Genomic DNA, 12,375 nt, shown 5'->3' with positions numbered 1-12,375 from the left:
TAGCACTTAAATTTTTTCACACCTAATGTTGCAATGAAGCACAGCATTAGTAGGACTGGGATGACTGAGGTGTATTCTCTAAATCTCTAAATCTTTACTGGTTTGAAACCTCCATTTGTGAGGCTGAAACGTGCATTTTTTTTAACCAGCCGTGAGTGTTCATGAGAATGCAGACATTGACAAAGCATACATAATGTAAAAGATTATGTAATGCTGTCAAGTAATGACATGATTGTATCATATGCTGACATAAAAATGTGAGCTGTATGAGGTAAGCTGGCTTTATAGTTACACCGTTCTAGTTTGTCTCTCTTTATTTTAAATTGTATAGCAGTTTATTTTGGGAGGAAAAAGTTGAAAGTTCAAGTGGGCTGTTTGTCACTATATTTTAACTTGCCTCATCAGAGGATGCAATTTTGCAGTTAGGTTCCTGCACAGAACATTACAGGAGGAAGATTGCCTCTCTATGTTAGGTGTAATGTAATTGTATTCTTTGTAAATGATTTATATTTTTTGCTGCAGCTAGCACACAAATGAAATCTTTACCCCTGTGTGCAGAAGAGGAATTTTATCCAGTGAAGTGGGGTGTGAGACTTCACCCCATAACTCACAACTCCTGCTGCTGCCTGATAACAGAACAGCATTTACCGCAGCCACTAAGAAATCTACAACTCCAATTATTTTTTCATTTTCCAGGCTGATGGGGAAATAATGCCATTGGAGTGGAAAGAGGCAAAATATAAGGCTTTATAGAATTATAGAATCATAGAATCTTACAGCACAGAAGGAGGCCATTCAGCCCGTCGTGCATGTGCCGCCTCTGAGAGAGGTGTCCAATTTAGTCCCGCTCTCCCGTTTTTTCCCCACAGCCCTGCAGATTAGCCCTCTTCAAGTACACATCCAATTGCCTTTTGTAAGTTCCGATGGAATCTGCTTCCACCACCCTTTCAGGTAGTGCATTCACCATCCTGAACATTTGTAATGAATATAGTATTCCTGTATCATTTGTAGATTATCAAACGTCACCAGAGAGTTCCAAATGAAATTTAATTTGGCGATTCACAGGTTCAACCCAATCCTATTTTACTACTTGCAACAGCTTCAAAACAGGAAGTGGACAGGTGGCAAGTTAATGAGGGCCAATGGTTACCATCGCTGTGGTCTCATACTGCCATGGGTAGATGGATAACTAACTGAAACCAATGGTTTGCCGCTGGAATCGGGCTGAGGTAAAATTCCTCCTCCCCACCCCCCCAATTTTTTTTTGTGATGCCTAATTTGCAAGCTCATAGATTTATTTTTGTTGGAAATGGAAAGTAGTAGGTGTTTCACCTCACACCTTTTGGGATGAATTTCCATGGAGGATCTCCCGCTCATATCTGTAACTCTAGCCAAACTGTTCCAGTACAGCTACAACAATGGTATCTACCCGACGATGTGGAAAATTGCCCAGGTATGTCCTGTCCACGAAAAGCAGGACAAATCCAATCCGGCCAATTACCGCCCCATCAGTCTACTCTCAATCATCAGCAAAGTGATGGAGGGTGTCGTCAACAGTGCTATCAAGCGGCACTGACTCACCAATAACCTGTTCACCGATGCTCAGTTTGGGTTCCGCCAGGACCACTCGGCTCCAGACCTCATTACAGCCTTGGTCCAAACATGGACAAAAGAGCTGAATTCCAGAGGTGAGGTGAGAGTGACTGCCCTTGACATCAAGGCAGCATTTGACAGAGTGTGGCACCAAGGAGCCCTAATAAAATTGAAGTCAATGGGAATCAGGGGGAAAACTCTCCAGTGGCTGGAGTCATACCTAGCACAAAGGAAGATGGTAGTGGTTGTTGGAGGCCAATCATCTCAGCCCCAGGACATTGCTGCAGGAGTTCCTCAGAGCAGTGTCCTAGACCCCACCATCTTCAGCTGCTTCATCAATGACCTTCCCTCCATCATAAGGTCAGAAATGGAGATGTTCGCTGATGATTGCACAGTGTTCAGTTCCATTCGCAACCCCTCAGATAATGAAGCAGTCCATCCCCGCATGCAGCAAGACCTGGACAACATCCAGGCTTGGGCTGATAAGTGGCAAGTAACATTTGTGCCAGACAAGTGCCAGGCAATGACCATCTCCAACAAGAGAGAATCTAACCACCTCCCCTTGACATTCAATGGCATTACTATCGCCGAATCCCCCACCATCAACATCCTGGGGGTCACCATTGACTAGAAACTTATCTGGACCAGCCACGTAAATACTGTGGCTATAAGAGCAGGTCAGAGCCTGGGTATTCTGCAGTGAGTGACTCACCTCCTGACTCCCCAGAGCCTTTCCACCATCTACAAGGCACAAGTCAGGAGTGTGATGGAATACTCTCCACTTGCTCGGATGAGTGCAGCTCCAATAACACTCATGAAGCTTGACACCATCCAGGACAAAGCAGCCCGCTTGATTGGCACCCCATCCACCACCCTAAGCATTCACTCCCTTCACCACAGGCGCACAGTGGCTGCAGTGTGTTCGATCCACAGGATGCATTGCAGCAACTCGCCAAGGCTTCTTCGACAGCACCTCCCAAACCCGCGATCTCTACCACCTAGAAGGACAAGGGCAGCAGGCACATGGGAACAACACCACCTGCACGTTCCCTTCTAAGTCACACACCATCCCGACTTAAAAATATATCGCCGTTCCTTCATCGTCGCTGGGTCAAAATCCTGGAACTCCCTACCTAACAGCACTGTGGGAGAACCTTCACCACACGGACTGCAGCGGTTCAAGAAGGTGGCTCACCACTACCTTCTCGAGGGCAATTAGGGATGGGCAATAAATGCTGGCCTTGCTAGCCACGCCCACACCCCATGAACGATATTTAAAAAAAACTTTGGCAGTAGAGCCTTGGAAATCCCAGAGAAACAGGTTTCAGCCATTTTCTAGTGTTAGCCCATAAATTAATACATTTATTGAATACAGTTTCACAGCGTGCCATGATGAGATTTTAACTTAGCCCATGGATTGCTCATCCAGTATCATAATCAGTAAGCTACTGCACACAGTCCTCAAACTGTGGCCAATGTTTTCTACACATTTATCACTACTTCTTTACGCTTGTACTTTATGCCCCTCATTATAAAACCCAAAGCGTCTTTTTTATTGCTTTATCAACCTACACTCGCACTTTCAGGGTATTATGAATTTGAACCCCTAGGTCTCTCTGCGCCTGCACATTCTTCAGCATCTTTCCATTGAGTCTATACTCTCATTCCTTGTTTTTCCTCCCAAAATGTATTTTCCCAGACCTGTATCCACATTAATTTGCAACAGCCACCTGTTTGCCCATTCTGTTAATCAGTCCACATCTTCCTGAAATCTTCTACAGTCTTTCTATTTGCTAAATCTCTCACTTTTGTGTTGTCAGCAATTTCTAAGATTGTGCTTTCAATGCCCAAGTCCACATTATCAATGTGGACACCAAGAATAAAAATTGGACACGGCAATGATGCCTGGGTTACACCAAGCCTGGCACAGACAACACTCTTTACCCTAACTCTCTGTTTCCTGACTATCAACCAACGTTCTATCCATGCTGCCACTTTTCCTCTATTCCACATGCCTCAATTTTTGTGACAAGACTCTTATGCAATCCTTTACTGAACACCTGAAAATCTATTATACATTACATCTACTGCATTCTCTTTATCTGTCCAATTGGTCATTTCTTCAAAATACTCATTAAATTTGTCAAACACAACTTGCCTTTAACAAACCCGTGCTGCTGTGTTTGATTAATTTGTGCATTTCTAAATGCTCATTAATTTGATCTCAAGTTACAGATAAATGTACTATGATGATTTAGGAGTTTAATTCCTCTGGTAGTACACTGTTTAATGTGTTTGTGTAAAATTCCTTTGTGAGCTTTTTTTAATGCATTCATTGAACAGTTTAAAATAAACAGGTAAACAACTGTGCTAGAACACGAGCTATTTTACGTGTTAGGTAGCACACTACCAGAGGAAGTTAACCTCCTTATTATTTATTAATAAGTACTGCATTAATTTCTTCATCAGACCAATGAGAAAACAAGGTGTCAATTACCAGGCACCATGGAATGAATTTTCCACCAAAATCTACCAAAATCAACAGTGTAAATAAAATGCTATAAGATTATTGTTTTCATTAGAGAGAAAAATGATGATATCCACCTGTAAGGCTAGTGTTTCATGCACTTATTTTGTCAAACTCATTTTGTAATACAGTAGTTGTCTCCTCAGATACAATTACCTCTCTTAGTTTAGCATCTTGACCTTCACAATCCAGGTCATTGATGTAAATTTGAACGAGTAGAGGTCAAAACATTAATCCCTGGGGTACTGCACTCAGCACTAACCCCGCCAATACCACTCACTTTACCCGTTAGGCAATTTCTTATTCATACCCAAGTTTTATCTTGAGCCCCTCCCAACTTTTTTAGTATGGTTGGTCTGAACTGCAAATATGACATGTACGGGTAGATTAGAATTTTGGAATTTTGTTTGATTACTCTGAGGAACTGTCAAAAAAATGTCATAGAGCTTTATCTTCTTGGAAGTTGGCCTGTGATGGGTTGTCTTCCTCAGGAAATTTAGCAGGAACACAGTTTAAATACAGCTTAGTCAGCTGTGGGAGTCTGCTCTGGTTTTGCACGAGTAGATTAGCATCTACATGCAATGCCTTGCATCTAAGACAGTCTGCCCTCACTTCCATTAGCCAAACAGTAACATAAAAGTCATCTTCTCGCAAAGTGTATACAGCAAGAAGAATTAATGCTAAGTGGGGTTCAGTGCAGCATTTACTGAACCTGTACGAAGTTTAGTAATTGCTTCTATTAAATATTTTTTTTAACAAGTCTCTCAAGATTTTTGAAGGTTTTTTCTGAAGATTTAAGAAAAATCATAGGCTCTGTTTTGCATTTGAAGTAGAGAGTAGGCTAACGAGATTTTCTTAAGTCTATCTTCCTTTTGATACTAACAGTAATAATGGAGCACTTTAATTGAAAGGACAGGGTCTTTTCATCACTGTTGCAGTATCTATATCCTAGCATGTGGAAATCTCTGCTAATTTTGCATGCCTTTAGCAAGAATGATAGATCAATAGAAAATGAGTTAATATTATAACAAAGCTTTTTTATACCTAAATTGCCATGAAATTTTAGATTATTGACAATATCTGGCATATTCATGATATATTGTGACTTTTTCATTTGAATACAATACTATCATGTGAGAATGGTATCAATCTTCATGCTCATAATTGCTATATTGTATGTTTAAAAGCATAAAATAACCTTATTTACTAAATCCTTATTTTGACAATTCTGGAATGTCACTAACAAATGCCGTAACCTGCAGTTATACTCATCCTGGATAGCGCCATTGATCTATTTTGTCAATTATTTTAAACCAACGAATGGAAAAACAAATAATTATAGGATTTTCCTCCTGCATGAAGGAAGGCTTTGTAGGTTGATGGCAATGCAGTTTAAGTTGCTGTTTGAACCACAACAAACGGCACTGCCTCTCAGTTAATATATAGCATGTTACTGGTCCAGTACAGCAGCACAACTTACAGTTAAATTGAAATAAAGTGCCATCTGTCCTTTATGGGTGGGGGTGGGGGGTGGGATATTGAATAGAAATTCATACTTTCCTACATTTCAGGCTTTGAATGTAAAATTTAAGAAAACAGTGACTATTTCAACGTCATCAATTACGATTGGGTAACTTCAATTGAACTATCTTACTCATTTTTATTTACAAGGAAACATACTTTAGAATAGGAACTTTAAAAGGGCAGTATCCAGCTTGAGGGTCATTTCAGGTTTATACGCTTATTTGCATTGAAGCTTCGGTTACACAGAATGTGAATAGCAGTGCACACTTGTTTTACACTTTATTAATAATACATTGTCTATTAATTATGTTTAGAAAAGGCATTATGGCTATCGCTGGGTTCCAACAGATGAAGCAATGAAGATTTTTTTACACAAAAATGACTACAGTATGCACAGTGGGTCCTTTTCATTGCTTTTATGAACTTTCTACCCTGTAGTGCAAAGCCAACGCAAGCAAAAAAAATACTGTTACATCAATAATTGTCTCTTAATAAAATTCTTTCTTACTGACATAGCTCACTGAATATTGATTTTAGCATGTCCAGCCATTTATAGACCTGTTTGTACAAAGAACCACATTTGAAACTGCGATAGTTAAGATTTTAAATACTAGAGCAGCACATTTCAATTTTTATTTTAAGATTTTTGCAGTTTTTATTGATTGTAGAACTAATATATCATAATGCTATGCAATTGGAATTCATTATAATACGCTTTCTGTTTCTACAAATTTCCTGTTATCACAGGCCTTTACCTTGTTTTTTGCCAAAGCTCCACTGTAGTTAGCCCAGGAAGTTAAACCTTGGTAAAATGGCCCCTAATAAGAACAAGTATATTTTTGTTGTGCCCAAAAGTTTATAATAAGTTTTAACTATATTGAGAATCTTCATTTTTTTTTAAAGTGGTTGAGGGAATTCACTGCTAAATCCTGAGAGCATTATGCTTTTCTTAACCTATCTGATTAAAATGTACTTGGATACAAATCACTCTTGTCAGACAGTTAGTTTTGATGTATTTTATCTCTAATCAGTTGGCATGACTGATCCAATGGCAAGCCTGTTACATGGCCATTGCAGGGCAGAGGGAAAGAGCGGGGGAATGGGACTAATTGGATAAGCCTTTCAAAGACCCAGTGCAGGCGCGTCGGACCGAATGGCCTCCTTCTGTGCTGTAAGTTCATGGGTCAGATCACCGAACCTATCTGGGAACCAGAGTCAGGCAGTAGGTGGCCAAACCCACTCATACTTAAAATGGAGGCACCTGTGGGGTAGCAATGATATTTCTCTGCTTGGGAAAATTAGCATATTGGTAGAATGTAATATTAACAAAGTTACAAAGCCAAATAAAAAGAACTTCTGTTAAAGTGATGCAGAATATTGGAATACCAACACGTAGTGTCATGGAGTGGTGACATGCCCCAATTGAATTCCCAGTTTCTACTTCATTTGCTGTATCAAGGCATCAACCAAAGGCTGAAAGTGTTCCCACAAACAAGGAGGGAAAATCAGAGAAAAAACTGCCGACGGATCACTTGTGCACATCTCTTGGCAGTTGGTTCAAAGTGGCATTGACGGAGCCCTGGGTGCATGTTACTTGTCTGCTATCTTGGCCCTAGGGGGTTTGTAGTGTGGAGACACTAATGGATGGGTAGAAAAATGAGAGTGAGGGTAGAGGCTGAAAACATTTAAAAGAAATAAGTTGCAGTCAATTTTATGTAAGTTGGAGATGAAGTGCATATATTCCATAAACTGAAGCAGATCAACAAAATGAATGTTTTATGCATACTATAGGTAATCATTTATTTCTTTAAAAATGCTCATTGTATGTACGTTTTGCTATTCGGAAATGGTTTTCATCAGTTTTCTAAACTACCTTAAAGCTCTTATAATCTAAAATAATTTTATTATTATAACTGAGCTAATTAAAAATTTGGAGTCATTTTAAGAGAAAGTTGGATGTTGTAATTGGAGGAGAGTAGATCTTTTGATAGGAGCTAAAGTGGACCGAGTGGCCTTCCTCATCCGAATTTATCTTGCATTTCCATGTCATATGAGAAAGCGGAAGAGTTGATCCTTGGCAATCCTTTATCTTATTAGTAGAACCTATATCAGTTATATTTACTTAGATCAAATTGGCCCGGTAAATTCTAAATGGTTCTTTGTCAGGCCGATGTAGTTGCGGTCTTCAAAATTCTTGCCAAGTGCTTAAAATTGTATGGTATGATTTGGATTTATAGTTTCCATTTTAGCTCCATGATGGAACTACAAACCATCTTAAAAAACAAAACATGACTTTTTTTTCAAGTGTGGAATAGTGTATATCTAAACATTATGTAGGTGTATTTTTGTGTAAGTAGCCAATTCTATTCAAACAACAAAATGTGAAGTTAAAAGTTGAATGATCTAAACCAAGTATAGTTCTGGTCCATCTTGCCTTGTGGCCCAGTGAGTAAATGCACCACTTGGTTTGTACAAATCAGGCTTGCAAGTTTGAATGCTTATCTGTACTGAGTTAACTGGTCTCAGCCAGCTATGCAATTGGCCTCACTATTTTCAGGCCTGGGAAAGGCCAAATCAATGATTGCTAGGCCAAGCCAGGGTTGGGCTCATGGTTGATTAACCAGCAAGCACTCATAATCTAGAATGACATGTAAAGAATTGCCTATAGAGTGAGATACCAGTGTATGTTTATCACATTAAGGAGGGAACAAGAGCAAAACGTCCCTCAATGAAAAGACCTGGGGCTCAATTTTAAAACAGAAGTCCGGGTGTGTTGGGGATAGGGTGGCGGGGGGGCAAGGAAAATCGGGATCTTCTGGAGCGGGCAGGAATCCTGGCTCCAACACGCTGAAAAATGCGCACGACCCAGTCTCATCTGGGTGCACGTGCCATTGCCGAACCCGGAAGTCTCGCCGGCAATTAAAGTCGGCAGGACAATATTTAAACCAACAATTGAAGTACTTAAAATACTTAAAATGTGCATGAGTGTAATTAATTATGCTGGCAAGCGATTTCAACGCTGCCTCAGCGTGTTTCCCGTGTGAAACATGCCATGGTGAAGGAATCGTGTTTCAGCCGGCAGCCATTTGGACATTTAAATCCTGTTTGATAGGGATAAAAAGTGAGTTATTGCAGCAGGGCACTCAGACTCCATGGCAGCTGCCACGATTCGCTCATTCTGAGGGAATCCAACATCCCGGGCCTCTTTCATGCACCAAACACCCTTAAGGGCTGGCTCCTTGGGTTCAAGAGCTACCCCCAGCACACATGGCTCATGACACCTCTGAGGAGCTCCATCAGCAAGCAACAGCGTCGATACAACGACAGCCACATCGCCACCAGGTCTATAATTGAACATGCGATAGAATCGCTGAAGATGCAATTTCGGTGCCTCGATCATTCTGGGGGAGCGCTTCAATACGCACCAGAGAGAGTGGGTCGCATTATAGTAGTGTGTTATGTCCTGCACCATGTGGCGCAACAGAGAGCGGTACCAGTTGAGGAGGCCCCATCCCCTCATCCACCATCCACATCTACCATCCACATTGAGGAGGAGGAGGACGAACCCATGGGCAGAACAGAGGCTCACCTGGCTGCTCGTGAGGCCAGGGAGTCACGCATATGTGAACGGTTATCGTAAGATCAGAAAGTGAGAAGAATCCAGTCCTCACACCACCTGGAAAGATGAATGCCAACACCAGCATCCCCCTCTGCACAAAACAGTCCTGCAACTACACATACACCCATTGTAAGGTGACCCATTAGGTGGCATCAAGTGTCGCCGTTCATGGTGAAGCACTTGAAAGGTTGCTATCATAAAAGCCAGTCAAGAATGGGCAAGACATGGCAGTAATGGTTAGAATGATAACATTTAATGTGACTTTAATATAAACCAAATATAAATTAAAAAACATGACAGTCTGTCAGACGCCCTTGTGCATACCCTTCGTGATCACAAATCCTTAGCCTTTCCCTTCCTACCGCTGCTACGTGGTGCATCCCCTGTGGCTGCAGCAGAGGTATTGGCAGGTTGCTCATGTCCATGGCTGGAATGCTTAGATGCTTTTGGCCAACGTCCTCTGGGAAGACTGCTCCACCTGCACCTGTGCAGCAGAATGTTGTTCACCCTGAGTCTGCGCAGCTATTGTCAGGGCCTGAATGGACTCGTTTGTGAGCCGTGCTTGAAGCTCAACAGAGGTTAGCCTTCTCTCCGTTGCAGATGTTCCCGCACTTACCTGCGACACTATCTCAGACATTTCCACAGTTACGTGCGACGCTATCTCAGACAGTTGCTCACATCCCTGTGACGCTATCTCAGAGATTCTCTCACGTACCTGTGCCACCATTCCACTAATGCAGGAGTTGGACTCCTCCATCCTCTGGGCTATTGTGGATAGTGTGTGTGGCAACTGTTCCAGTACCTCGCAAATGTGCTGTTGTCCCTCAATCATTCTCCTTTTGAAAGATGGCCCCCGGGGTTCAGCATCTGCGTCCAGCTGAGCAGAGCCTGGAGAGGAGTACGCCCACTGACATGGACTCTCCACAGCTGCCCCTGTCACCAGTGTCTGCTCGTGCTCTTTTGTCTGTGGTGACTCACCAGGTGTCAATCCAACTAACTGACTACTAGGACCCACCGAGGTGTGGGTATCTGTGCTGATGGATGGCTCGCTAAGATGCGACAGTGCGCCCTCAGAGACCGGCAGGTCCTCTGAGGAATCGCCCTCTGCCGCCACTGTGTTGAAGGGCCTGTAAGAGAACAGAAGGCAATATTAAACATCATAACAGATGTGTCATGTTGCAATGAACATACTGAGGTGTTAAACATGCTAAGCATTGTTAACCTCAATTTATGTGTGTGATGAATGTTAAAGTTGTGTCACCAGACGTTTGTTGGGTGCCAGTCTCGGCATCCCCGACAGACAGGTAGTCGAGGGTGCAGCTGATCTGCAGGGACGACTCCTCCGTGTCTGTGAGGACCATTATTTGTTGTGCCCCCCCCCTCCAGTCCTCACTCTCTCCTGTGCATTTTGCACTCTCTTCTAGAAGGGGAGAAAGTACAGACGTGTGAGTGAGTGAAGTGGGGGGGCCACAACAAATAGTGGTCCTCATATCGGTTGGCCACTTCAGGTGGTGAAGTGGCCAACCGATGAATGCATTGCTTTGGGTGAGGCTGACCATGAAAGAGGTGCATCAGAGGGTGAGTATGCGACAGAGACATCACATTGGATCGGGTTTGGGGTGAGTGGCAGTTGTGGGGTCACAAATGGGGAGGTGAGGAAGTGCAGGTAAGTTGATGATGTTAAGTGGGTGTGAGGAGTGATGTGATGGAGTAGTCTTGGCAGTGCAAAATGTGTTGGGGGGGGGGGGCGGGGGCAGGGTGATGTGCACCGTGGAATGCAGGAGAATCAGTAAGTGTACTCACTTTTGCTGACCTAGTTATCGAAACGCTTCCTGCACTGGCCCCAGGTGCGGGATATGTTGCTGCTGGTGACCTCCTCTGCCACCTCGAGCCAGGCCTTGGTGGCAGCGGCAGGGCACTTCCTCCTGTCGGCCAGGTAAAATAGTTCCCTCCTCCTCCTCACCGCGGCCAGTAGCAGCTGAAGTGAGGCATCACTGAATCTTGGAGCAGCTTTGCCCATTGCTGCTCCTTTGGGTCTTGTTGGTCTTTGCTCCAGCAAAATCCATTGGAGCAATGGCCCTTTAAATCCATACGCTCCTGCTGACAGCCTGTCATGCGTGTGCGCAATCCACCCACTGTGCAGCTTTCGGATGGCAAACCCAGAAACAAGGTTAACGGCCACCAATTAAGTCGCGATCACGTGGGGAAAGGTAAGTCTTTATTAGTCGGGTTTGCCGCACGCCCATTGACCCCACAGCCCTTTTAAAATTGAGCCCCTGGTGACTAAACTGGCTTATTATCTTAGAATATTCTAATGCTTCTGTAGTCAGCAGATTCTAGCGAAACACTTGCTTGGGAACTCTGAGAGTTAGTAATCTTGAGTGCTGTATATAAAACTTTTATATCTACAGATCAACAGTTTGTTCACTTACAGGAGGATGTTATATTAAAAAAAAATGCACCAGCTAGTTTGATCAGTTCATGGCCAGGCACTAATTGAATCAACTTGCAGTAATCAACCATTGCACCTTGCAGTGTCTGTCTCTGACAACCCTATGTAGTTTTTGGTATATTAAAAAAAATAGAATATTCTCATAGCAACAAAATTGTTGTAATCATCAAAAAATGAAAATTGATGATTGAAGAATATTCAGATGCACAAACTCTTCATGCATTTTAATTTGATGTGCATCTTTCAACCATACTGTCCTGTTCCCTCAAAAATTCTGATGGTTATTTTCTGTCTTTCATAGAATCTTAACAGCACAGAAGGGGCCATTCGGCCCATTATGCCTGTGCCAGCTCTTTGAGAAAGCTATCCAGTTAGTCCTCCTCTGCTCTTTCTCCATAGCCCTGCATATTTTTCCTTTTCAAGTATATATCCAATTCGCTTTTGAAAGCCACAATTGAATCTGCTTCCATCACCCTTTGAGGCAGTGCATTCCAGATCATAACAACTCACTGCGTAAAAAATGTTTCTTTATCTCCCCTTTGGTTCTTTTGCCAATTATTTTAAATCTGTGTCCTCCGGTTCCCAACTCAACTGCCAGTGATAACAGTTTCTTCTTATTTACTCTATCAAAACCCCTCATAATTTTGAACACCTCTATTA

General features: G+C 42.5%; 1 protein-coding gene across 16 annotated transcripts in view; it reads left to right on the top strand.

Moving 5' to 3' along the window:
- Positions 1-12,375, top strand: part of ctbp1 (C-terminal binding protein 1) — a 312,129-nt gene that overhangs the window by 247,669 nt on the left and 52,085 nt on the right. For 6 of the 16 annotated variants that reach the window (XM_067982546.1, XM_067982529.1, XM_067982521.1 and 3 more), the window contains one exon: positions 5,959-6,040. The exons of the other annotated variants lie outside the window; for them this stretch is intronic. In XM_067982546.1, coding sequence (XP_067838647.1) covers positions 6,001-6,040 — 40 coding nt within the window. In that variant the 5' untranslated portion in view covers positions 5,959-6,000. The remainder of the gene's footprint in view (positions 1-5,958; positions 6,041-12,375) is intronic. 16 annotated transcript variants of the gene reach the window in all.

Source organism: Heptranchias perlo, chromosome 1, assembly GCF_035084215.1.
Source record: "Heptranchias perlo isolate sHepPer1 chromosome 1, sHepPer1.hap1, whole genome shotgun sequence".
Taxonomy (NCBI): Eukaryota; Metazoa; Chordata; class Chondrichthyes; order Hexanchiformes; family Hexanchidae; genus Heptranchias; species Heptranchias perlo.
The sequence above is the reverse complement of the archived record's forward strand: the minus strand, read 5'-3'. Positions and strand labels throughout refer to the sequence as shown.